Source organism: Eurytemora carolleeae, unplaced genomic scaffold, assembly GCF_000591075.1.
Source record: "Eurytemora carolleeae unplaced genomic scaffold, Eaff_2.0 scaffold864, whole genome shotgun sequence".
NCBI classification, from domain to species: Eukaryota; Metazoa; Arthropoda; class Copepoda; order Calanoida; family Temoridae; genus Eurytemora; species Eurytemora carolleeae.
Window position 1 is genome coordinate 11,305 of NW_019396750.1, and position 26,869 is coordinate 38,173.

General features: G+C 34.7%; 4 protein-coding genes across 6 annotated transcripts; all 4 read right to left on the reverse strand.

The window, feature by feature from the left end:
- Positions 1-114: 114 nt before the first annotated feature.
- On the reverse strand, positions 115-7,888 carry LOC111708189 (zinc transporter Slc39a7). 2 transcript variants are annotated; one of them, XM_023481488.1, is made up of 14 exons: positions 7,450-7,888; positions 7,258-7,312; positions 6,431-6,526; positions 5,148-5,225; positions 4,854-4,938; positions 4,592-4,646; positions 4,231-4,288; positions 3,432-3,608; positions 2,787-2,880; positions 2,072-2,145; positions 1,496-1,632; positions 977-1,183; positions 704-871; positions 115-307 (listed from the first exon to the last, which is right to left on the reverse strand). In XM_023481488.1, exons 1-12 carry the CDS (start codon positions 7,872-7,874, stop codon positions 1,048-1,050), a joined length of 1,470 nt encoding a protein of 489 aa, XP_023337256.1. In that variant the 5' UTR covers positions 7,875-7,888; the 3' UTR covers positions 115-307; positions 704-871; positions 977-1,047. The 2 variants fall into 2 exon arrangements, with proteins under 2 accessions (XP_023337256.1, XP_023337255.1); XM_023481487.1 differs by having other exon boundaries at positions 704-1,183.
- Positions 7,882-10,519, reverse strand: LOC111708192 (uncharacterized protein Os08g0359500). Of its 2 annotated transcripts, none has more exons than XM_023481493.1 (6): positions 10,442-10,519; positions 10,025-10,076; positions 9,437-9,551; positions 9,118-9,185; positions 8,536-8,728; positions 7,882-8,266 (listed from the first exon to the last, which is right to left on the reverse strand). In XM_023481493.1, the coding sequence occupies exons 1-6, from the start codon at positions 10,507-10,509 to the stop codon at positions 8,163-8,165; spliced, it is 600 nt and encodes a 199-aa protein (XP_023337261.1). In that variant the 5' UTR covers positions 10,510-10,519; the 3' UTR covers positions 7,882-8,162. The 2 variants fall into 2 exon arrangements, with proteins under 2 accessions (XP_023337261.1, XP_023337260.1); XM_023481492.1 differs by having other exon boundaries at positions 7,882-8,275.
- On the reverse strand, positions 10,514-15,952 carry LOC111708193 (rRNA-processing protein FCF1 homolog). Its single transcript, XM_023481494.1, has 7 exons — positions 15,853-15,952; positions 15,618-15,704; positions 15,092-15,152; positions 13,144-13,285; positions 12,602-12,691; positions 11,012-11,078; positions 10,514-10,712 (listed from the first exon to the last, which is right to left on the reverse strand). Exons 1-7 carry the CDS (start codon positions 15,925-15,927, stop codon positions 10,629-10,631), a joined length of 606 nt encoding a protein of 201 aa, XP_023337262.1. The 5' UTR covers positions 15,928-15,952; the 3' UTR covers positions 10,514-10,628.
- A 1-nt stretch (position 15,953) lies between these two features.
- Positions 15,954-26,427, reverse strand: LOC111708191 (etoposide-induced protein 2.4 homolog). Its single transcript, XM_023481491.1, has 12 exons — positions 26,208-26,427; positions 24,997-25,062; positions 24,498-24,590; positions 23,758-23,894; positions 23,429-23,544; positions 22,468-22,513; positions 21,915-21,988; positions 21,459-21,569; positions 19,957-20,061; positions 19,561-19,612; positions 19,164-19,266; positions 15,954-17,064 (listed from the first exon to the last, which is right to left on the reverse strand). The coding sequence occupies exons 1-12, from the start codon at positions 26,336-26,338 to the stop codon at positions 17,025-17,027; spliced, it is 1,074 nt and encodes a 357-aa protein (XP_023337259.1). The 5' UTR covers positions 26,339-26,427; the 3' UTR covers positions 15,954-17,024.
- Positions 26,428-26,869: the final 442 nt, after the last annotated feature.

Here is a 26,869-nt window from a genome sequence, read left to right on the forward strand (position 1 = left end):
TTCTCTATCTAAAAAACGTCAATTTTCAAATATCAGGAACAGTCCCATTCGGGTAACAATTAACGATTTGAAGCTTTTAACACACAGCAAACTATTAAAAGATGATTAGGCAAATTTAGAAAATTTTCTATATTTTTTAATAAACAAAAATGCGGCCATATTGCTAAAAATATTCATCACATTTCATCACATGGTTTTATGTACAACTGGATACAAATGAGAATCTGCTTAGTTCAATTTTCTTAATAAATAATTTTTAAAGAATGTAAGATTAAATAAATGCGGGAACTAGTCAATGTAGAAAATTCTTCAAAATTTCTCGCGTCTAATGTGAAATATTACATAAATAAAGACGGTGAAAACTAATTCTGTGCAACATATTAAAAAACTAAGGAAACGTGCTCAAAAGCAAAAAAAAAACCAAGTTATTCAAGTTAAATGATTATTAATAAGTTAGTTTTTAAAACCCAGATTAAAAAAATAGAAATCTTTAACAACAGAAGTATTTCTTAGTACAAAAGAAAATAAATTTTAAAAGCCTGAATCCATTGACATCTTAGAAATGGAAAATAATATGAACAAAAATGATTTAAAATTAGTGTAAGACAGAAGAAATATAAGTAAAGGTATTCATAGCGCGAAAGAATAGAAAAAAGGGAAAGACAATTATCAAAAATAAAGATTATGCGGAAAATGAAAATACCTTAGGAAAGGAGAGAAAACGATACGAATAAAAAATTTGAAAGTAGGAAAAATTTACGGGAAACATAGACCTAGGTTCTAGTCCTTCAATTTCTTCAAAGGTTTATTTATGAAAGCCCCTCCCCCCAGTATAAGGATGATGACAGCACAGTAATTGAATGTAGATTTACTGAATAGAGTGACGTAGTTGAACCACGTAGACTTTGTCGAACAGAAAAGGTTCAAATTTTTCTACGCGGTTCAACTTTGTCTTCGCAGTTCAGCTACTTCTTACTATCGATTAAATCTTATCAATGTTCTCCTACTGCTTGATCCACAGAACTATCTTCTGAAAATGCTGATCCTCTACTCGTATTCTGCAATGATGACCATCATGTATACTCCCAGAAGGAGTGCTAGGATCTCTGCTACGCTCTGCTTGAAGGTACTCCCCTCCAGTAGTTCAGGGAGTACACTCACAGTTGCAATATAGATAAATCCACTAAAACAAAAAATTTTTTAAAAATATGCATACATTGAAAAAAAAATAATTATAAGGGAAGGAAGGGGGCTGACAAGCCATTAAAGATACAAACAGTGCTTTTTTAATACGAAAACCGAAAGCGTTGATTATTTTGTCGCTATATAATTCTTAAAATTAATATTGCAACCGTGGACATAAAACATTAAAAAACGCATTTTTTCCGACAGTTCTTATAAAATTAAAATTGCATTTAAAATTAATTTTACTACCCTCAATGCAATTAAAAACAAAGTTTCTACAGGAAATATTATTGACAGAATTATTACTAACCCGGCTGTGAAAGGAAGCGTGAGTGATGAAGCTGTCTCCGTGACCCCGCCAAGAACCAGGGATACCAGCGTGCCGGTCAAAGCACCAACAGCAGTTAACAGTTGAAGGAATATAGCCTTGTGTTTAGGAACTCCAGACTAAACAACGAACAATATTTAAAATCCACGAATATTATAAGAAAAGAAAGCCAGTATTTATCTAAATAGATGAAAAAGTAGAAATAGTTTTCTTTGAAGACCAACCCATTAGAATATCTGTAAGATATAATGTTTGTTTATATTGAACTGTGACGTATTTAGACAGATCTAAAATGGTTGAATTGTAAATAAACAAAAATTTGGAAAATAGAAATCTCATAAGCCTGGACTTGTCACTTTGTTAGGAATATTACGACCGTTAACCAGGTTTGTTTTGTTGATAACACCAGTTCTTAACTTCCCTACATCGTCACAAAAACATATGAACACAAACCCCTATTCTCTCCCCTGTCCTTTATTCAATATCTTCTAGAATAAAATTATTTTCAAGAGTTTATTTATATGCGAGTCTTTGAACTACCATATTTACAAGATATACCTGAATGAGAATAGCGAAGTCTCCAATCTCGTGAGGTATCTCATGAAGCAGAATTGTGAATGTTGTGATTAATCCTAAAAATATTTAAATTAATTTAGGTTTTCATAGAATATTCGCCAACATAACAGAACAAGTGACAGAAAACGAATAAATAGGGACAAGTATTTGAACCGCAGGGAGTGAGTTGAACCACATCTCTTGTGCCTCGGGTCAAGCAAAAGAGGAGTTCCGAGTTTTGTCTCGTTATTTGTAAAATCGGATTTAACGATTTTGAGTTAGGTCTAGAGACGGTTCAACCACGTATCTTGAATCGATGATTTAGGATTTGTCCACGTTAAATAGATGATAACTAAACTACATAACTACATTTAGTATTTTAATCGACGGTAAGTAGTTCAGCGACAGGACTCAAATTAACTAAATCTGGTCCCAAGGTTGGTTTGGAGAAATGTATTTTTGGTGCAGCTCTGGTATTTTTATTTCTATTGTAAGTATAGTTGAATCTGATTGGTAAACATATTTTATCCGTTCTTTTAATATCTAATTGGTTTTCAGTTGGCTTCAGAAAACAATCAACGTATTTTAAAGTTAGCAAATTCACTTTTGCTACATTATTCAAAATTTTGACCATCACAATCAAATAGTTCAATCTTCGAAGAGCCTTGTGAAACCAAAACCCCAACTCCGACCAGAGGTTCTTTATCAAGTTTCTTACCTACAGATTCTCCGGCAAGGAAGCTGGCTCCGATAGCTAATCCATCAGTAAAGTTGTGGAAACAATCTGCGGCCAGATTTAGGTATCCAGATACCTAGATAAAAACAATGCATACAACCAAACACAGCAATCAGGGAATCCCCTTGCGAGGTTTAAAAAAAAAACAGATATGACTAAAAATACAGTGGGTGTATTTTTTCCTTAAAGTCATCCCCTCCCCCTCTTTGAAAATAATTTTTTCCCAACAAATAATGGTTTCAAGGAGAGTTTTTTTTTGCTAAATTTATGAAATTAACTTTTGGAGAATAAATATCAAAAAGATGAAAAATTAAGTTTTNTAACATTATGATTTGTTAATGCATCATACTATCCGAAGACCTTACTGCCACAGAATTTCTTCTGGAGGATTTTTAAGGCTTAGGATTTACAACCGTGGTTGATCAAGAACTTCAGCTCCTTGATACTTCTGCAGACCCACATCCTTCGTACCAGCAACAAAACCCAGCTATCACAAATATACCAATTTTCCCAGGATAATTCACATTTAAAAATTTAAATCTCAGTACACCCCTCAAAAAATCATAATTTGTCTTCCAAATCAGATCCATTTAACATGAGCGCGGAATATTCTGCAGAAAACTATACCTTGATTTCTTCCGAAACCTCTTCTTCCTCCACTTTCTTCACTGCTTTCTTATCCGATTTCCTCTTCTCCTTCTCTCCTTCCTTCTCTCCTTCATTCTCTTCCTTCTCCTCTTCGTTATCAGAATCCTTCGCTTTCTTCTTCTTCTTCTCTGCTTTGTCCGCCTTTGCTTTCACATCCTGGCACAGAGATAACATTTAAAATTCGGTGTAGATGATCCAAACCATAGAGTAAATAAAGTAGGTGTTTGTTCCATATGTTTTGAAAATATATTTTGGTCGGGGTTGATCTTTTTGATTCTAATGATACAATATCCATCAGTCAATATTGAAAAACTTTAAAATAAACATAACAATTTCTTTTAAAGATGGGTTGTCAGATGGGGAAAAAAACTGAGATAATGATAAATAAAAAAAATGGTTTGCAAAAATTCCCTTTTATTGAGTGTTTAAAAATAATTATTAAATCTTGAGATTTTTCCTCATTTTTTTGTTTCCAACAACATTTAAGTTTGAAATGAAATAATAGAGAAAGATAGTCGTCACCCCCCCCCCCTTATCTCCATTTCCTGCCTGGGCTAGCTGGATTCCTCCCCTTGGCGTCTGGTCTTCCTGGTTTATTTACATTTTAATTAATATTCCGGCGTTGATGTCACCGAGTCTGTAGAAAGCTAAGAAAAACAGCTGTTGTCAAAATTATATTTCCCATTTTAGGAAGGGACGAAGATGAAGAGAAGAATGACATTAAAAATATATTTTTTTCGCCGGGGGGTTTAACATAAGGAGGTTGGGGTTGCATTACCTTAGCAGGCAGCGCCGGAGATGGGCCGTGAGAATGTCCATGACCTCCTTTCAAGATTCTAAACAAGGGTATGATAAATTAACAATAATTACGAAAATATTCATTTACAACTTACTCAGGGACTTACAAGAAAATCAATATCTCTGTCAATAAACCCTTAACAAAAGAGGAAAGAATGAAAACTGAAGATAACGGATAAAATTTGAGAAAAAATAGCAATTTAAACAAATAAAATGAAAATTAAGATTGAAAGGATAAAAACTGAAGAAAAATGGACGACTTTTGAAGAAAAAATATAACTGACGAAATTCAACACATTTTAAAAAAAAGAAACACAACTGAAATAATATTCATTACATACCTGACAAATTTCTCTACACAAAGAAAGGCCAAAATCCCGGACAAGACACCAAGACCTTAAAATAAGAAATTACTAAAATCAAATAATTTAGATTTAGGTAATTCATAATTTGTTCGTTTTTTCTTTAAGGGAAATATAAATGACCAAATGACCTCTTATATAAAGGTAGGAAGTTTTTTTTGCAATGGAGGATGAAAATCAAAGCATGCTTCGCTCGCATTATTTCAATCATACCCCCCCCCCCCTGATTACTAGGACCTACCTACAGACATATCATGTACATGACCCTCATCTCCTCCACCGTGGGAGTGCCCGTGATCGTGTGAGTGTCCGTGTCCACCAGCCGACTAATTAAAAAAATTATATAAATTTAATTTAGATTTCAGAAAAAAAATAAATGAAAACAATAAAAAAAGGCGGAATTTTTAATTGATTCAACACATCAAAATCTTGGATGACATGATCATGACCTGGATCCGGATCCGGATTTTCTTCTGGATCCATTTATATCGACAAGAGATGGATCCTAAGCAGTACTGGTTATTATAGTACTTACACTAGCCATCTGTGCGTGAGGAATAAGATGAAGAAACGCATCTCCCAGTAAACCTCCAGAGGCAAAACTCAACAAAATCTAATCAAGAAAATCAACTTTAAATTAAATTTATTAAGATTAAACATAAAAATGTCCAGTTTCTTGGGTCGAAGGTCAACCATAGCAAATAGATTCTAGTACAATAGATGGCAACTTAGAATTTGTACACTCTCTGTACAGCTGTATTCTGACGTCACAAGTGGCAATTCAATTTTTGTGTCCGCAAAATTATTAATAATAGTGATAATTTTAGAATAGTGCTTATCTTACAGTTAAATAAGTGCAATTATATGTGTTCTTTATTTTCTTTTTTACATTTTTTTTATTTAATCTTAGAAAACATGTCAACTAATGTGAGAAAGTTTCGTTTTCCTTATTATATTTGACACTTGAGACGTGACATTTGTCCATTTCTCTGTTGCCACTTATTGTACTTGATAATCTATTTGAACCATAGTGTTCAGCATCTTATCCACACTCCAGAGATTCAGGTTCATCACTTGTAGTCCAGGAGTCCTGGGATGGGAGAAATTATCACAATGAATTGAACTTCAATATTGTAGTTCTATATGTTAGATATTTGTTCCTACATTTGTTTTATTTATTATTCAAAATTCATTGAAAGGCCTCATAATGGTTACATTGATAACAAAAAGTGATATATCCTTTAAGTAAGGAGTTTCATTATCAAGTATGAAGTAACCTTTAAATAATGACTAAGTTCATAATTCATTGGAATTGCAACCAATTTCAGCCATGCCATTTTCTTGCTTGCCATAGCTTTAGAAATCCAGAAATAGACGTGGTTCAAAAAGAACATTTAAGTTATCACCGCTGAAAAAAAGGTTAAAAGAAATGACATTGTTGTAAATTATTGATGGCATGTTTATTACCTTGAGAAGACACGGTTTCTCCCGACTATTGTCCAAGGGGATAAAGAATAAGACAATCTTGTGAATCATTGATGGCATGTTTATTACCTTCAGAAGCCACTGTTTCTCCCGACTATTGTCCAAGGGGATAGAATAAGACATTGTTGTGAATCATTGATGACATGATGATGTTTATTACCTTGAGAAGCCACGGTTTCTCCCGACTAATGTCCAAGGGATAAAGAATAAGACAATCTTGTGAATCATTGATGGCATGTTTATAACCTTGAGTAGCTACGGTTTCTCCCAACTATTGTCCAAGGGGATAAAGAATAAGACAATGTTGTGAATTATTGATGGCATGGTAATTACCTTAAGAAGCCACTGTTTCTCCTGACTATTGTCCAAGGGGATAAAGAATAGTATGAAGAAGGGAGCTGCACTGATCAACAAGGTTGCTCCAATAGCCTAAATATTTTATAACATGAGCTTTATTATTATTATCAAATCAATCCATGCGTGGAATTTGAACCCTATGGAGGAATTAATTAATCCGTTGGTCTGCATAAGAGAGATCAATGTTTGATCCCGAGATTAAGAACATAATAGTTTTGACTTCAATCGACTATAAATCAGTTATGATAAATATGGCAAAGAGTAAATCCGTATATAAAACATAAAATGAACTTACGAGGAGTGAAATATCTAATTATTATTTTTTTTTGGTAAAACATTTGTAGATTTCTTAAGGAAAGATAAGAAATATTTGAAGTTTTCCTGCTAAAAGTGACAACATTTTTGGAAAATATGTTCCACTTTAATAAAATTAAAAACTGTAAGCGTAATTACGAATTATCCTACATGAAGAGGTGGCAATGCCCGATTCACAACGGTACCCTTAAAAGCGTTGTCTAATCAAATATTATTTAGCTGACAATATTTATAGTTTGAAAAATAGATTATTTTCAATTAATTTATTTAACAAAAGTGTCTTGCGCATTCTTGCTCTAGAAATAAATATAGGAATTATCCGAGTGCACCACTTATAAGCCTAGAAAAACGAAAATATCTTCCACATTATTTATCAGATAAAGGTTACAAGGGTACTGTTTTGAATCGGACATTGTCAACTTTGAATGGAAGTCCCTTGAAAATACGCTTACAGTCCCTTTAAGATTCCGATATTACTAGTTACCAACCTGAAACCAAACAGTTCCAATATCAGTTTTCTCTAACTCCTCGTCATCGTCCCATCTTTAAACACAAAAATAAATTATTTCCTACTTGATAAGCTTAAAATTTAATCAGAAATTAGAAGGATTAAAATATACAAGAATGAGTTTCGATTTAATATTTAATAATGCTGTAGTTTAGATAGGAAAATACCTGACCTTGCGTGCAGATTTTGTCTCATTTTCTCCCGAACTTCAGGGGCAGGTTCAGCTCCACCATGACCTCCGTGGCTATGCCCATGACCTCCATGGCTGTGTCCGTGACCTCCATGGCTGTGTCCGTGACCTCCGTGTGCGTGCCCATGACCTCCATGTGCATGACCATGACCTCCGGCAGGTTTCTGACCTTTACCAAGGTTCACCGTCTCCCCTTCTCCGTAAATGGTCTCGATACGGTCGACATCAATGTCGTCTTCCATTATTTCATCTTCTTTCACATTTGCTTGTTTGGACCATTTGAAGGAAGCTGGTTCATCATGTGCGTGTCCGTGGTCGTGAGCATGCCCGTGCCCATCATCGTGTGCATGACCGTGCGCGTGTGAGAGTGCAAGGTTGAGAAGAAGAAGAACAACAATTTTTAACATTTTTCACCTGAAATAGCAAATACTGCAGAATATCGTACAAGCATAAATGCCACGTAATCAGTCGATATCGACCAATCAATCAATCAAGATCGATCTGATGGATTAACACTGGAGAATTCTATACAGAGATCAGAGGTAGGACAGAACTAAACTGATCATGATCTCAGGATCGAGTTGGGGGAATGATTTACAAAATGATCAAAATACAGAATATTTTACATCCAACTAAAAGGATGACTGGACGAGATGCATCAGGGATGAGTAGAACTCAGGGATGGATGACTAGGTCTACTCAAGACCAGGGAGGTTCTCAGCATCACTGTCTCCCTCCTCATCCTCCTCCTCTCCTTCTCCCATACCAGGCATATCCATACCTCCCATACCTCCCATACCTCCCATACCTGAATTAGTAAACAATAAAACTATGCATAAGGATATCATATCAAACATGTGACATGTTCTATCTTCATAATTTCTCCAAATCCCGTGAATTCTACACCTCAAGTCACTTTTTAAAAAACAAATAATATGAAAGGGATTTGAGAATCATATCTCGTATTATAATTCACGAGAACTAGTGTTCCTTTCAAAGTAGAACTTTGCCTTTTATGGTTGTGTATTTTTGGACTAAGGATGCCTAATACTTCAACAAAGTTCTTACCTCCCATGCCCTTCATCATTGCCGCAAGGTCCATACCTCCCATACCACCCATGCCGCCCATACCACCCATGCCGCCCATACCACCCATGCCTCCCATACCACCCATGCCTCCCATCATGGAAGCCATGTCTCCTTCATCTCCTCCTGCTCCCTCGTCATCGCTGTCCTCATCCCTCCACTTGGTGAAGTCAATCTAAATCAATCAATCAAATAAAATTCACTCAAATCGTCATTCAATTAAATAATCAATTAATAAAACAATCAAGCAATGAAATAACTAATGAAACAATAAAGCATTGAAATAACTAATGAAACAATAAAGCATTGAAATAATCAATGAAACAATAAAGCATTGAAATAATCAATGAAACAATAAAGCATTGAAATAATCAATGAAACAATAAAGCAATGAAATAATCAATGAAACAATAAAGCATTGAAATAATCAATGAAACAATAAAGCATTGAAATAATCAATTAAACAATCAAGCAATGAAATAATCAATGAAACAATAAAGCATTGAAATAATCAATGAAAAAATCAATTAACTTGACCAGCCAACCAACCAACCATTACTTTACCTTAAGCCAGTGCTGTTTAGTCTTATCCTCTAGAAGTCTCTCCCAGTATGGTCCCTCCTCAGCCTTCTCTGCACAAACCAACATCAGTTAGAAATATACAATTTTTCGAAAACAAAGATCACATTGTTATTTTTTCTCACAAATATTGAAAATGTTTTATTTTTTTATACTCTGACATTTTACCCTTCTTAGCAATGGCTTTACGCCTTAATAGTCACACAAATATTCAAGCTATAAAACAAAAATGTATGTCCTTTATTTGAATTCAGAAATCTAAAATTACGAAAGTCAGTTTATTTAAAAAAGTAATGCGGCGTACCTAGCGCAAAGTCTACGCTACGGGGCCTGACTGCGTACTTAGACGCATCAACATCCAACTCCTTCAAGAACTTCATCTTGATCTCATACTCCTTCTTGTCAGGGCCTCCAACACCCTGAATACAAATTCTGTTCTTTGAAGTAATTTGAACCNCAAAAGGCCCAAGGGGAAGGTGAAGGAAAAAGGGAAGGAAAAGGGGAAAGAAAAGGGGGACGTTTTCTATAATCATAAAATTCCCGGTGCAAATTCTGTAACGGAAAAATTGCGTTTCGATTAATATCAAATTATACCTAAACAGGTTAATTCCGAAAAACAGGTGCGCAAAAGACATAGCTCTGTTATGATCAAGAAACTGACGACTTCCCCCGACTTCAGTTTTCAATTATCTTTGCAACCTAATTGTGTAAACCTTCGACATTTGAAGCGTTGACAATAGACTAAGCAGAATGCCTACTTCAAAATATACAAGATCTAAGACATCTAGTAGAAATTATAAATTTGATGTAAGTAATACTTAAAAAAGCAAGGAATGAACCCTCACCCCTATCTCCAATTATAATCTAAAAGTCTAATTATTAATACATTTACCTTGAAGTGTAGACTGTCCTTCTCCAACTTAATTTCAGGATTTGTACAATCACTGTAAAACAGAAGTTCTTAAAATCAAATTATTGCATCATACCCGGCCTGTCCTTCATACTTCGAAACTTGGCAAGTTGAAAATAAAACTGTAAAAACTACCCAAACAAAAACAAAAACCACTTGAAATGACTGGACGTAATTTTACTTGATCCATCATTTAATTCACGATACCCTTGAACCTTTGTTGCATCTTGGATAAATGAGATATATAATTTAAAGCTGAAAAATGATAATTTTCAATGATAAAGCTGTAAAACGATGATGCATCACCGTAAATGGAGGGTAAATTGAAATGAAGTCTTTAGTCCCTTAAAGGGTTAAAACATAACAAAAAATGAAATGTAGTTTCTAAGAACTTCCTCCCTGACATTGATGGTTAGGAAAACCATTTTGGGGCGCTGAGCCCATGTGACTGAAGGAGTAGCGGCCATTTTATCTGGAAAAAATAAAAATGGCGGACATAAGATAGTTTTAATCAGAAAATATCTGACAATTCTGAATTTGTACAACTAAGGAAAATTTTGTGAGATTAAATATTTTTTTGGATTATTTATTTCGGAGCTCCGTAGGCGTCCGGCATTCGTTCAATGCTGTACTTGTGGTTTGTGAGGTACATAATAGGCACTCCAGGTATCTTCCTGTAAATGCACCTCCTTCTTTAACTATTTACAACGNTTTATACGATCTGCGAACTGGAAAGAAAACCGGGCCAGGGGTGTGTATTCTTACTTCCCCCTTCCTTCTACTATAAATGCTTAAATAAAAATGTAAAGTTGAGTGTTAGCTTTAATAAAACTGTTTCCAAAGTTAAATATTGATCCAAGAAATATATTTTTAAATTGTTAAAAAGTATGCCAAAAGTGGGTGCATGTATGTTTGCACAGGAGGGTGTGGGGGGGGGGGGATTAAGAGTTTTCTTCTCGACAGGAGTGCATTCCTTATTCTTCTTTTGAGATCTTTATCACAGGTGCCAACTATAAAGGCTTTATGCTGGGTCACCCTGCAATATACAAGAAATTAAATTTTTTTACTCATTAGAATTTATATATTTTTTAATTTAAAAACATCTTAAACGAGTTAAAGACAGGGGTTTATAAAATTCTTCCCCCCCTCCCTTGGGGAAGAAAGAAATCAAAGACCAGGGAAAGGGAAGGAATAAGGGAAGGAAATGGGGAAAGAAAAAAGGGGGAAAATGAAAGGAAAAGGGGAAGGGTAACAGCGGGAAAATGTAAAAGGTTGGGAAGGGGGTTAGATAGGGAGGGGGAAGGGAGGGAAGTGGATAGGCAGGGAAGGAGATAGGTAGGAAAGCAAGGAAGGAAATAGGTAGGGAAGGAGATATGTAGAGAAGGAGATAGGCAGGGAAGGAGATAGGTAGGAAAATATATAGGTATTGGAAGTGGAAAAGTATGGACGGGGAAGGTTGGGAGGGAAAGGGGAAGATTTAGAGGGAAAGGGGAAGCTTGAGACGGAATGAGGAAGGTTAAGAGGGAAAGAGGAATATAGGGAACTACGGAAGGGACAGGGAAGGGAGTAGAAGGGGAAGGTAAGAGGAAGGTAGGGTAGATAGGGAATGGGAACGCAGGGAAGGGCAAAAAAGAGAATCGATGGAAGGTTGGCAGATAAAGAAGTGAAGGAAAGGGGAATATAGGGAAGAGAAGGGCTGGAGCTCTTTACCTCTACATATCTACATAACTTTATCTAAAATAATTTTCCCCAATACTTAAAATGCAGCAAAAAAGTGTTAAAAGTGTTTCGCGCTTATCGCACAACTTCATAACAAATATAATAAAAGGATGCTTATTACTCAATAATTTTTCAAAATAGTCAAGACTACTTAAAAATTTCACAAACTCTCCCACCAAGAAAAATTATCGGAAATAAATTCCAAGAAAATTATCCTCCTGGACTGACAAATAATCAATCCCGACTTTTTCCCCCATTGCCAACATACCTATCAGAATTTAAAAATTTTTTCCCTGCGGCGCCATCTATGCTTTTTAAATGCATATTTTTGGGGTTATAATGCACTGCAATTTAAATATAAAAAATGATGTCTTTGGTTATCGAATTTGGGGAAGGAAATCAAAATAAAATTTGAGAGGGAAGGGGAAGAATAAAAAATGGAATTATATACACCCCTGGTTAAAGACGAAAAATGTAAACCAGACAGCTAGAATATGCCAATCAATTAATCAAAATTTTTAAAAACTTATTTGATCTAACGTCTTTTGAGCATGCATTTGAGATAATAGAAACGGAAGAACAATTCGTACCGTGAATGCATTTTATTGGAAATAAAACTTTTGTATTAAAGAGACTGTAAGCTTAATTTCAAGTGACCCTCTATGCGCTGCGTTGAGTTATGACTGTTAACACACATATTTCTGTACTCAACGAGCTAAGAATGTTTTTCAGGGTACCATTGTAAATCGGACATTCCCCTCTTTGCATGGAGGGTCACTTGAAATTACGCTTACAGTCCCTTTAAGTTATAAATTTTCGCTTTGTTAAATATAATCTAACCTGTTAATTAAGCAGTCATCAGCGTAGGTTCCTTTATGTAAGCATGTTAATCTCTCAAACCTAGGATCCTTTACTATCCGCAGCGCTATCCTAAATAATGAAATATTAAGGAACTGCTCCCATCACTACCTGCAGCCAGAGGCGTATTCAGGAACCAGTCCATTGGGGGCTTAAACTTTTTTATTTACAAGGGGGGGGGGCTTACTGGTCCAGGGGGGGGACTGAGCAGGTTCCTAACCTTTGAAATATATACGAAGCACTATCCTAAGTATTGAAGCACTGCTTCCTTCACAATTAAAAAAATAAAAATGGGAAATCAAGACCAGTTTTTACATCCCTTTTGGATACCGTGTACCTAAAAATTTATCTATTTACACTTTAAAAATCCCTTTTCCTAATTCAGCGAAAACACCGTAACAAATCATATAGATAACCTCTGGGGAAAAAAATTATTTTCAAAGCGTGGGGGATTGATCAGTAAAGAAAATATACACCCCTGTTCATATATATGCTGACCACTGTACTAAACTAATCATAATTACCTGTATTTAGCTCCTAATTTCTCCAACTCTGCCATCACGCAGTCTGTTACATAGGGAATACACTTGGCGTACAAACAGTCCATCATGCTCTGGATGATGTCCATCTTGTTCTTGATCGAGAAGTTGATAAAATTTGTGTCAACTAAAAACAAAACCAACGTATACATTTTATATAGAAGTCAGAGGCCAAGAACCACTCCTCCTATTTAATGTTTAAAATAGTCTGATAATAATCTAGTCTTTATAAAATTAATTTTTATATCTTACAAATATTTAAATTGCAAATCTAAATAAAAATAAGATTAAGAACAGTTTTAGGATACTTCTGTAAGATCTGTGGATCTATATATTTATTATGTGTTCAAGTTCTACAGAATAATTCTATCTTCAATCTACTAATCCTACAAATACATCGAATTTACCATTAATCTTAATGTCCAAAATGTTTTATATAATCTGAGAATTTAATGTATAAACATTTTCAAGGCCTGTTTTACACCTTGAATTAGAGTATAATTTTAGATTGAAAGAATGATGGAAAATCATTTTAAAGACTGTAAATAAGTTTTATAAATGGGTCTATCCGATACTATGTTCAGATGCTAAAAAGTCTAGCCACTCCCTTTTAAATATTTGGTCTTGTCTTTCAGACCACGATGGGTTAGTTGCGTCCTTCTAGCCTGCTCGTGTTTCTCTTTCTCCAGGTTTATAAATCATCCGTGATATAAATATTCACATGGAAACTTTAACACCATGTTGCTTGATTCTCTTCTAACGGATGGTTGATATAATATGTATAGATTTGGTGTGATAATTGTAATTCCTCAGTCTCCACGCACTGAACCAGATTATTAATTATGAACATTCGAAGCTTGAAAAATATCCAAAATTCTCACAACAACTTCATCAACTCTTATGGAAAGCTGGCTCTGAGTTTCTTTTGATCTCTAGAGCTTGAACCTCTCCGCTGCCCCACGGAGCTAATCTTATCTGCATCCTTGGTCTCCAGGATGAATATGCTCTCCCCTCCTCTCACCTACTAATCTTGACACCCTGAGCCTTGGGTAGGTCATGATAAAAACCTACATATACAAGACTCCCAATCTCAACAGAGTCTGAGTGTTCCTGCATCTCTGGACGCTTGGTTTTGGTTCTCTACATATACAAGACTCCCCGATGTTAACGGAGTTCGAGTGTTCCTTTGTCTCTGGATGCTTGGTTTCAGTTCTCTACATATACAAGACTCCGATCTCAACGGAGTCTGAGTGTTCCTGTATCTCTGGACGCTTGGTTTGAGTTCCATGCTACCTCTGAAAGTTTCCTAGTGGCGCCTCCATCTCTATGTATACCAGATCTCCGACGACCTTGACTTGGTTGTCCTGCTCCCCTCCGATACCTCCGACGGAATGACCCTGTACAGGATTTGCTAGATACTGATACTGTATCCCTGATCTAACGCTGCTCCTCTAGATCAAATACAGGAACTAATCTAAATTACGATTGAAAAAGAATATTTGAAAAGACATATGAAAATCTCAACTCAACTTTAAAAAGCACATTTTTGGTTCTCATACCCGAGTGCGGTGCATTGTAAACGGACTATAGGCTACAAACCTCCAAACATATCAACATTGTAGGTGAACTTTTATTTTGTATAAATTTAAATGTTTTTAACCCGAAGAAAAGTTATTATTAAGGCTGGCAATTTTATTGCTGTATACAAATAACATAACCATGGACTGATTTAATGTGTTTTCAGTTCACGGTTGACCCCTGTATGAACTGCCTGTCAGAAATATAAATAAGATATCAATCAGTGCAAATTGAGGTGAGCCGACGAGAAAGAGTTTATGCCCACTCTTGTTTGTAGCAAACTTACCTGGCCTTAAGCACAACTTCAAATAAATCAAATAAAAGAGGGAAAAGTTTAGTTTGAATAAATACATACCTAGAATATGAAAAGGAGGTCCCAGTTGAGTATTATATTGGAAGAATAGTGCACTGCTAGCCTAGTAGAGAAGATCAATTATAAATTCACACGCTTTTCAACATACATATAAAATTATTATTTAATAATCTTCACATCCTTTTTGACTGACGACCATGGATAACCTACAGAGGATAACGGGTGCCGAACGACTTTCATGTAGGTTTGAAGAACCCGAAACGTTTGTAACACATAAGAACATATTTGCATTACTTAGACTTAGTTCGGCCACGCTCCCACACTGGTACCACAGATTAGTTAGAGACAATTATCTGCAGAAAATAAACAGCAATATACACACAGCTCCAGTAAATTCAGTCCGGGCAACAAGAGCGGGAAGAATGTGCTACATGAGCGGACGACCAGGCTACATAATCAGGTAATCCGATCCGCGGCAACACACAATCCTTTTGTAGATGATCCAAGCGGCAGCCGTAGAAAAAATCCAAAATAAAGTGAATTTGTATGATATTGACATTGATCTTTCCTGAGCATGTTCTGTAGTTTTCCCTTCTTTTTCCTCTTTCTCCTTCCGCTTTCTTAATTCCTTCTTGGAGGGTATTCTGTCCTTTTCCTAAAACAGATTTAAAATAAGGTAATTGTAGTCATTACGTGAATTCTTAGGACTACGTCTTTGATTTTGTCGATCTAATAAAAATTTCACTTCCATATCCTTTGAGGTTAAACTGAAACACACTGAAAAAAAAAACTGTTTCCTCTACCTTTAATCTTGGATCTGAAGAGCTCATAACCTTCTTCCTGGAAGAAAACTTCTGGCTTCTTTTTTGTCTTCCCATTTTATTTGATTTTCAATCTTTTATGATTCTGTAAATATGAAAATGTTTTGAGCAAGTCTGGAGTAAATTTTTGCATAGCGAAATCCCAACAATCATACAGTACAATTAAATATCAGGAAAGAAAGAAGTTTTAGTACAGAGAAACCTTTAAAATAGTTTTTTTCCCAGTTTAGATTTTTATTGTTGAAACAAAATGGTTTCTACAATTATTTGAATATTTAGAAGAGGGGGGGGGGGGTGAATGGGGGGGGCAATATACCCTCTAAATTTACACGCCAACTCTAAATATTATTCCTCACACTGTTACAAACAACCAAGCAATAAGCAAAATAGAGTATTTTAAGAAATAATGATTTTACATTAATTTGAACTAATTCTAAGATATCTAAATAATTTGATTTAATATAATAAATAACTTTAACCAAATGGCAAAATCTACAAATTGGAGCAAAACATCAAAATCCATTTGTAAATAGAATTATTTAAGCAGGACAAAGCTAATTTTCTGATTTGAACTTGATAAGAGTGAATCTTCATATATTATTAATTATAAATGCCAAATTTAAATATCTTAATTGTGATGTGCACGATTTAGTAATAACAAGTAATGAATCTTCAAATCAAATGGAACTAGTATAAATAAAAAGATTTTCAGTTCTTTTGTTGTTTTATGTACTGGCAAGCAAGATTAATAATAGGCATGTAATACATTAAATACAAATAGAATGGAAGCATACAACTCTCCAATGTAAATTATGAATGAATAAGTATTAAGCATAAAAACTAAATAACATAATTAGTAATTACAATACTAAAAAAATACATAATTACTTTAATGGGATGGATGGGTTTCAGATAAAAATTTAGAGTTATTTACATTAAATATACCATACAAACTTAGAAAGTCAATTTACTGTACTCCTAAATTAAATGAAGCAAGTTGTTGGTATTATTTTATAAATTTTTAGCACCCTGTACACTGTACAGTATACAATATTCTAGTGTAATTTTATTCTCCCTTCAAAAGTGATGTCCGTATACAAATTCAAATCCTAATTGTACTTCTGGAGTATACGGTAATATTCCAATAGATCAGTCTATCGTTGTGGTGTAGGCCTCTTCTCTGCTTTAGACGACCTTAACAAACAAAATGAAGATTTAGAAATCATAAGAAACTTTCTAACAACATAAACCAGGATACACATACAGTGACACAAATTAAAACTAAGAGCTATCAAAGTGATGAGCAAAGGCTGAATTACCGAGTAATACAGTTGGAGCAAATGAATTACCGAGTAATATAGTTGGAGCAAATGAGTTACTGAGTAATATATTTGGAGCAAAGAATGAGTTACTGAGTAGTAAAGTTGGAGCAAAGAATGAGTTACTGAGTAGTATAGTTGGAGCAAAGACTGAGTTACTGAGTAGTAAAGTTGGAGCAAAGTATGATTTAATGAGTGGTATAGTTGGATCAAAGAATGAGTTACTAAGTAGTATAGCTGGAGCAAAGAATGAGTTACTGAGTAGTATAGTTGGATCAAAGAATGAGTTACTAAGTAGTATAGTTGGAGCAAAGAGTGAGTTACTAAGTTGTATAGCTGGAGCAAAGAATGAGTTACTGAGTAGTATAGTGAGATTAAAGAATGAGTTACTAAGTAGTAAAGTTGGATTAAAGAATGAGTTACTGAGTATTATAATTGAAGCAAAGAATGAGTTACTAAGTAGTATAGCTGGAGCAAAGAATAAGTTAATAAGTAGTATAGCTGGAGCAAAGAATGAGTTACTGAGTAGTATAGTTGTAGCAAAGAATGAGTTACTGTGTAGTATAGTTGGTACCAGTACAAACGTCGGACCCACAAACGTCGGATGGTACAAACATAAGACTTACTAACGTCGGACAGTACAAACGTCGGACCAGTACAAACGTCGGACCAGTACAAACATCGGACCAGTACAAACGTCAGACTGGTACAAACGTCGGACCAGTACAAACGTCGGACGGGTACATTTATAAGGAAAAACGTCGGACCAAGGAGGAAAAAATATATTTGAATTTTCAGATTAAAATTCTTGTAAATTCGCAATTTTCTCTCAACAAAATTCCCAATTATTTTTTGTTAAAATTTCATAATCTCACAAAGTCTGGATACATGGACGAGGAGACTAACTATATATTGAGGTCAAGCAGGGGGGACAGCACCTACTTGATTCAAATCAGTTTGAATATAGGGTTACAAAGAAGAAACCCAACAAAACCTATAACCAATGCATTCAAAGTTGTAAACAATGAGAATGACAAGATTATCAGTTCCCTGGGAGAGCATACACATGACAGTGATCTTTTGAAGAAAAGAGTACGTGAAATAGAAAAACAAGTAGTTAAAGAAAGCTCTGGAAATATAGCAATAAGTCCACTAACTGTTCTTGGAAACATCTACAGCATCGGGTTGCAAAGATATAGGGATTAAATTGTATGATCTTGAAGAATTCGTAGTTTGAAATTTTTTTAAACAATGGTCCATTCAAAATCTACCAAGTCCGACGTTTTTTCTTATAAATGTACCCGTCCGACGTTTGTACTGGTCCGACGTTTTTGCGTCCGACGTTTGTGCGTCCGACGTTTGTACTGTCCGACGTTTGTCGCGTCCGACGTTTGTGCGTCCGATGTTTGTACTGGTACCGTATAGTTGGAGCAAAGAATGAGTTACTGATTAGTATAATTGGAGCAAAGAATGAGTTACTGATAGTATAGTTGGAGCAAAGAATGAGTTACTGAGTAGTTTAGTTGGAGCAATGAATAAGTTCCTGAGTAGTATAGTTGGAGCAAAGAATAAGTTACTGAGTAGTATAGTTGGAGCAAAGACTGAGTAGTATATTTGGAGCAAAGAATGATTTACCGAGTAGTATAGTTGGATCAAAGAATGATTTACTGAGAAAATTACTGAGTTAATAGTGGGTGGGAAGAATGAATTTCTTAGTTGTATAGTTGGAGTAAAGAATGAATTGTTGAGTATACTAGTTGGAGAAAAAACTGAATTTCTGAATTATAAAGTGGGTGGAAAGAATGAATTTTTAAGGTGTATAGTTAGAGTAAAGAATGAGTTGGTGAATAGAACAGTCGGGGCAAAAACTTAATCACAGAGTAACATCGTTGCTATTGTTCAGTAAAGGTCAAGCAAAGACTGAATTGATGAATATTTTAGAGTAAAGACATAAAAACTGGTTAACTCAACTACCTGTAGAGTGTATGAGCAAAGACTGAATTGCTGAGTAGTATAGTTGGAGCAAAGATATTAAGCCTTGGAACCCCAGGACTAGGCACAATACTAGCCTGGTTACCTTTAAAAAAGTAAAATCGATGAGAACTGAAAAATTTAGTAAAACTATTATTTTTGGATAAGTAGAAGATTTTAAAGAGTCCCATTTTGAATTGTAGAATAAAAAGAATTAACCATCGTAAAATATGATATCTGTTTCATAAACATAGTTTGTAGTATTGATAATAATAGAATTTTAGGGTAAAAAATCATGCAATAGATGAAAAAACTTGCCTTTTAATGTCCAGTTTTTATTTTTCCCCAAAGCATCACCCCTCCTCCCCTTCTACATTAGAACTTAAAACTTAATACTCACCAGCTACTATGAATAGAGGAAATATAATTGAGAAAACGCAACCAGCAGCAACCTAAAATCATTGGTTTTGATTACAATTCATGTATTGGTGTCAAATATAGTATTACAGATTACAGCTGAAGTTTACGAGTTTGTTTCGAGTTTATAAACTGTATGATAAGGGATGCAACCCTAGATACATTAGAGTATATTGTTTATGCAGACTAAACAGCTGAAAATTGTACAACCCCTTGTACATTATGAACTCTTCATACAAAAAGGTCAAGGAATACGTTTTACTTCTCGGGGTCAAATTAAACATATAAAAATCTTGGATGGATCATGACCTGGATCCGGATCCGGTTTTTGATCAGTGTTTGAAACCTGTAATAATAGGGTTGTACACACTACACATACCTGACTGGTGGGTAGACTAGTGATAACAGCAAGGGGTAAACCGAACCCAAGGAAGTAAGGCCAGTTTGTCTCAACAAAATCTAATCTTTTGTGTAGTTCAAGACCCTGACAATATACATACTAATTAAAAATTTTAAGTTGCCACATCTTTCGACCCCCCCCCCCACGACACTTTCTTAAAAACACAAGAAACTGGCAGATGTTTTCCAAAATATTAAAATTGGCAGTTCATTGGTCAAATTCGACGAGTATGGGAGAGGGTGAACTTAACACGGTCTTGACAAAGCCTTGAACAGAACACCTTAAAGAGAGTGACCGGCAATGTGTGGTAGTTGAACTGAAAATGTAGTATTGTGGAGAACTTTTTTAGGATTCATTTGAGTCATATAAAACGGTTTAATGATATATATTTAATAAATGTAATTACCAAGTTTGAGCGTTTTAAAAATAGATTTTTTAAAAATTATTAAATAACTACGACAAAAATGTAACAGAAATTCTACAGTAAACTAATTAATTGTTTAGAAACAGGTTGAGAAAATAAAAATTAAAAATAATTCATCTTATTCTGTTATTAGTTTCAGTAATCTCGCATTGTTCAAACATTTTCTGTAGATTTCTGGAATTTTTTTGAAAGACGACATTTTAAGAATTCCTAGAAATCTTCATTATAACGTTTTATATGTCTCAAATGAATCCTAAAAAATGTCTCCACATTATTACATTCTCAGTTCAACTACCATACATTGCCGGTCACTCCCTTTAAAGGCACTGTAGAAGCCTTTCAAGTTACCCTCAATTTATAGATTTGTTAGTCCATTCACAACGGTACCCTATACATTGTTATCTAAGCAAAATTGAGGAAGATATCATCGTTTTTCTTTTTGGAAAAGTGGTGAATTCTGACAGAATGTTTCTATCCTACTTTAGAAATCTTCAAGTCAATTAATGGAGAAAACGCAATAAAGAATAATTAACTTTAAGAAAGAAACCCGTGTTTAGCTCGACAAAAAGGTTACCGTAGTGAATGGGACATACCACACTAGAGGGGGGGGGGGGCTGTCAGATCTCTTTCGTGATATTCCTGAAAGGTTTACTTAAAATTATGTAAGGTACTTTCCAAAAGGATCTTTCCAAAGTGGCAACTTCCCAAGGGTACTTTTCCAAGTTGCAACTTCCCAAATGTGCAATTTCCAAAGCGGCAACTTCTCAAGTCTGTTCTAGCCGCAGCGCTCGGCCCCTCCCAGCATGTTCTAGTCGCGGCGCTCGGCCCCGAAACCCATCCAAACCGCAGCGCTCGGCCCCGCCCCCATTGCAGCCTGCGGCGCCTCAGAGAGCTTAGCCTAACCGTTGGGGGAAGTTTCTGCTTAGGGTATTGCACATTTGGGAAGTTGCCCTTGGGAAAATGCATTTGGAAAAGTACTCAACACCCTTTAAATTACGTCTAAAAACTGCTGGATAATCCCAAGCCCCCGGCCCTCGTAACCCATAAACTAGTGTACCTGGGAGAACCACTTGTATTCAAAGCTGTAGAGAGAATGTAGAAGGCACAGATGAAGAAGGTTAAAAGCAGAACCAAGGATTTCTATTGGTAACATAGATATCACTTTACCCTAGATAATTTCATCATTGACAGTAAATTATTTCTACAACATCCCTCCCTTCCTCCTATTTTAAACTAATAAAATAAGAATTGGAATTTTTGGAACATTAAAGTGTTCCATTCTGACAATTTATTCTTTGTCTCAACTGTAATAGCCCCGTAACTCACTTTTTTTTTTTTTAGAAAACCAACTACTGGAAATTATCAAGAATTTCTTGAACATTTATTCTTATACGAGGGTTTAATGGGTAACGTTGTATTTAGTGAACATGCCACTTTTAAAATTGAGGGCATTAAGTTTTAAAGTAACCCACTCCACACCCGCCCTCCCCCCTCGAATAAAACTAATTCTAACCTGAATAAGGAATAAAGATTCCACTACTATAGATATAACTGTATCTGCTATCATCACTGATATGGAGAGGTTTACTGAAAATTAAAAATTAAAATTTTTATATTTAATCCACATATATTTTTAATGTTTTCTAGATGAAAAACTTCAAATGTTAATTTAGTAGGTAAGGGAAAGTTTTTTTCGATGGGGTGACAGGGGTGTATATTCTTCAGAATAACTCAAATCATCAAATGATTTTTAAATAATAAAAATTTGACATAAAAAGGCAAGTTTTTTCATTCTTTTTTGAACCTAATGTGGGGGGGGGGGATATTAAAATTTTTTATATCAATAAACAACTTTTTTCTTTCTTTTTGATCCTTTTAAGCAAAGAATTTATTTATTTTCGATTTTTCCCAATTCAGCAAGTAAACCATAAAAAATCAGTAGCATTTGCAATTGCTGAAAAAAAAAATTTTTAAAAGGGAGGGGGAAGTAAAATGATTTAAGAGAAAAAATACACCTTGGGGTTAGATAATAATATAATAAAATAAAATAATAAAGAATATTTCACCTAAAGGTCGACCTTGTGTGGAACGGAAAGCTAAATCCGCAATATCCTGAAAAACATTTAGATTATGATAATAGTTGGGCTCCCTGTATCCGGACCCGGGTCCACCGAATCTACTCTTAACTTCCTGGATCCGGACCCGGGTCCACCAAATCTACGCTTGTTTAGCTTCCTGAATCTTGGATCCGGATCCACCAAATCTACGCTTGTTTAGCTCCCTGGATCCGGACCCGGATCCACCAAATCTTCGCTTGTTAAGCTTCCTGGATCCTGGATCCGGGTCTACCGAATCTAGACTAGTTTAGCTCCCTGGATCCGGACCCAGGTCTACCAAATCTACACTTGTTTAACTCCCTGTATCCGGACTCGGGTCTACCGAATCTAAAATTTTCAATTCCCGGAGTCCGGAAATAAGTCCGACTAATTTTCAATTATCCAACTCCCTGGATCCGGATCTGCCGGACATTTACATTTTTTTTAACTACCCCCGCCTATTTCGCTGGTGTGATGTATGTTAATAATGAAAAATACTCAATCTTGAATTGTAAGTTGTGAATGTTAATAATCACTATGGAAACAAGTCTTTTTATCAAACGCTATGATTGAAATTTAAAAGAAATATATTCTTTGTAATTCATCAACCAGTAAAATTCACAATTCAAGAAAAACATTTTTTTTTAAATGGAAGATTTATTTTAAAGAGTGCTCGCGAAAAATGAAACCCCCCCCCGTTAGTCTGAATCTTAATCAAATTCAAATTCTATCGCTACTAAACTAATTTTACTTCTATTTTAAAGCTTCGAAACTAGTCTTTATTGTTAACATATACTAAGATAAAAAAACCAGAAAACATTGCTTTCTAAATGAAGCTTGTCTACAATAAAACAAGTACAAGACATTTACTAATACTTCGGATTAAACACCACCCCCTTTCCCTTTTTCTCGGTTATATTTTTCTCCTTGCCTGGAACCAGATTGCGTTGACAATCTTTGAGAGAAGGAAGAATGGAAGAACCCAGAGTGTAGAGAAGAGAAGAGATAGAATAGGTTGGGTATACAGCCACAGAGAATCCCCAGAACCTTCCAGAAAATAATCCATGAGAAAACATGACTCATTAAAGGGATTGAAAATGAGAATTGACATTAATACCTATTTAGCCACTATCAAAGAAGAAAGGGACAAGGCTCAAAAAAAGATTTTTTTCCATCGTTAAAAAGTTAATATAAAATCTTGAAGGTGTATCCTGTATATTTTCTTGAAAAATTCTTTTTTAATTTAGTTCGCTGAATCACCTGCTGTTAAAACATAAACTAGCATCTCTACGGCTGGTAAGATGATATTCTCAAATATAAGAATACTGCTCCAAAACACAGCTCCATTTAGAAGACAACATTTAACAGTCCGCTCCAGTATCTTCGGCTCCTTCTTTCTGAAGAATAAAAACAAATTAAATGTTGATTAAATTGTTTGCCTGATAAATAAATCTTGTATGAGAGTTAAGTGTATATGCAAATTCTTGGTAATTCAAGAACTCAATTTCTTGTAATTTCGTAATTTAGAATCTAACAAGCGTGACATTCTTTCCAAGTTAGAAATAAAACACTAGAGAAAAAATTGAAATACTAAGTAATAATTGGTTATCTCTCCTCATATCTTCGTTTTCTTTGTTTCTAATTTATTATTTGTAATATGTGAACATAACTCTTAATTTTTTTTATCATTAGTCGGAAACCAAGAAAATTTCATATGAATCATACGTCAAAGAAAAATGAAAAAATCTTGGAATTGAACATTAATTTAAATTTTATCCAAAAAGGTTACACACAATATTGACCCTAAATAACGAGTGCCTCTGCGTAGGCACTCATTGAGCCAAACCTCACCCGCACCTTTCATGCAATTGATAACTCTGATCTTATATAATCACGGGGGGAAAAATCGGTTTAACAATAAATACAGTTTTAAAGTCATTTTCTTTAAATTTTGATAAACAAAAATGGGATCATACCATTTTGATGAACATTAGACTTACTTGGGTTTTATCAATTCTCTTTGTTTGTCTCTCTCTCTGCGCTCCATAGCGCGTTTCTTCGCAATATTTACAATATCCCGTGCAGGACTGTCCCTAGAAATAAAACATGTTATTTTAATAATTCAGAAATAATATTCTTTATTTTTTATTTAATATTACCCTCCCCCCCCACACACACTTGAGGTAATATTAACTGAATTTGGTGAAAATTGTATGAGAAGTCAGAAGGTTAACTCTATAAGAAAAAATTGTTAACAAAACTGTAATTGGAGTTTGAAAATGTTGACCCCCATTACCAATAAAAAAACTCGATTTTTTGTCAAAAATAAAAATTTAACACGCAAATAAAAATTTTTTTTTTCAAGAATGGCGGAAATCAAAACTCGATCTTTCGATGCTTCATAAAAATATTGGAGGAAATACTCAATTTTATAAAAAAAAGGATTTATCTAATTTCACTAAGTTGAAGGGAAAAAGCCTGAACTATGCAGAAACTTGCCTGTTTAGTAAAAGTTCTCTATCAATCTCTCTTTGTTGTAATTTTTGTTCTTTCTCCTGCACACGTCTAGAAAATGATGTTTTTATTCTGTATGTCTGATGATTCAATATTTAAAACTAGGCGTTTAGAGTGCTTCGCGCCTATCTTCGATTTCAAAACGGAAATCAATCGTTTATAAGAAAAAAAATTACATTATTTATTAATCTTTTTTTTAATTTCGTTGCATCAACCAGAATATTAATAAATTATTGCATATTATAAAAGTTGTCAGAAAAAAATTGTCTAGAATCCAGTGCCAAGGTTAAGATCAGTAAAACTTCCGCTACATTGATCGCTAAAACTTGCAGATCCAGAAATAAGCAACAACAAAAAAGTGTATAACGGATACAGGCTTAGAAAGACATGGAACCTCACTCCTTCACAAAGTCGGAATTCATCACATTTTACAGGTCTGGTTCTTCTTTAAAAGGAAAAAGTTTAAGAAGCTTCCCGTATTATGGCCGATAAGGCACTTTAGACGTAGTTGAACTAATTCTACCTAGTTATACTTCTCAGTATTCTTAAATATGTAGAAAATCCTGTTGAAGAGTTTCTGGTTTGAGACAATTTAAAAAGATCCTAATGTTGACAAGCTCCAACGCAAAAATCGATGAGAATTTTGCCGTCTACTTTTTCTTAACTTTATTACTAGAATGTGCTTGTCTAGAACTACAAAAATAATGTAGTAGTGAGGGGAAACCAAAGTCCAGTTTATTAAGTCACTTTTAAGTCGGCCCGGTCTTAAAAATTGATACAACTTTTTATAACAGTCTGGATCAGAACTGAGCGACTCTGTTAACTCGGATTGGTAAAAATGTTCGTAAAATTTATTAAGCAGAGGGAAAATGTTGAAGTCCCATATATCACAAACATCCTAGACCTTTAGGTTGGGTCCGTCCTGAAGAACGATTTTTGGACCCCCCCCCCCCTACTATCAATTTATACATTAACTTTGTGTTATTGAGGGTTGAACAGACTAGGTGGCCGGGCGCTGCGGCCATATGGTTGATTAAACAATTGTACAAAATTGATAGGAGGGTCCAAAACTCGTTCTCAAGGAAATCAGCTAAAGATTGTTCAGGTGACACAATTTTGTGAATAGAATTGCCGGAATACTGTATATTCAGTTATCATGGTAACAAAGAAATTTTGCTTAGAGTAAATGAAAGTACCTGTAGTCCAACAGGAATAAGTCTACAGCTCCCCTCAAACTATCTGCAAACCCCTTGGTGAATGCCCACATTCCATTCCGAAGAATTTCAAAGGTTGAGAAGGATTTCGGATAATTTGAAACTACACTCATTGTTACGAATGGGAAAAGTCTGTTAAATAAATTTATTTTGTTTTTCCTAACACTACGTCATTTTACTCATCTGAAATTAAGGTTTTAAACTATAATATTTAGAATAAAATTACAAAAAAATCTGAAAAACGCGTGTAATTCCGGCGCGTCGGAAAACTTTGTAATGCAGCAGAATGTGAGCAAATGCCGCGAATCGTTCTAGTTTTTAAAGTTATTGGAATGACGTGGTAGTCACGAAAAAGACGACATTCAAAAATGTTTTCCCTTTTCATTTTAAGAATTTTGAAAAATAATAATACATTTTTGTGATAAAACCTCACGAATCGAAAGGAGGAAATTTTCAATATTTTTTTTTAAAAGTAGTCTTCATGAGCATTTATCCAACAATAGTTCCGACCTACGCAAATCCGCTATACTGCTCTTCTGACCTTAAACGAATAAGATGCTATCTCATTTGGACTACTGCCGTTTGAACTATATTGTTCATTTGAACTATTGTTCATTTCAACTACTGCACGTGGGACCACGTGA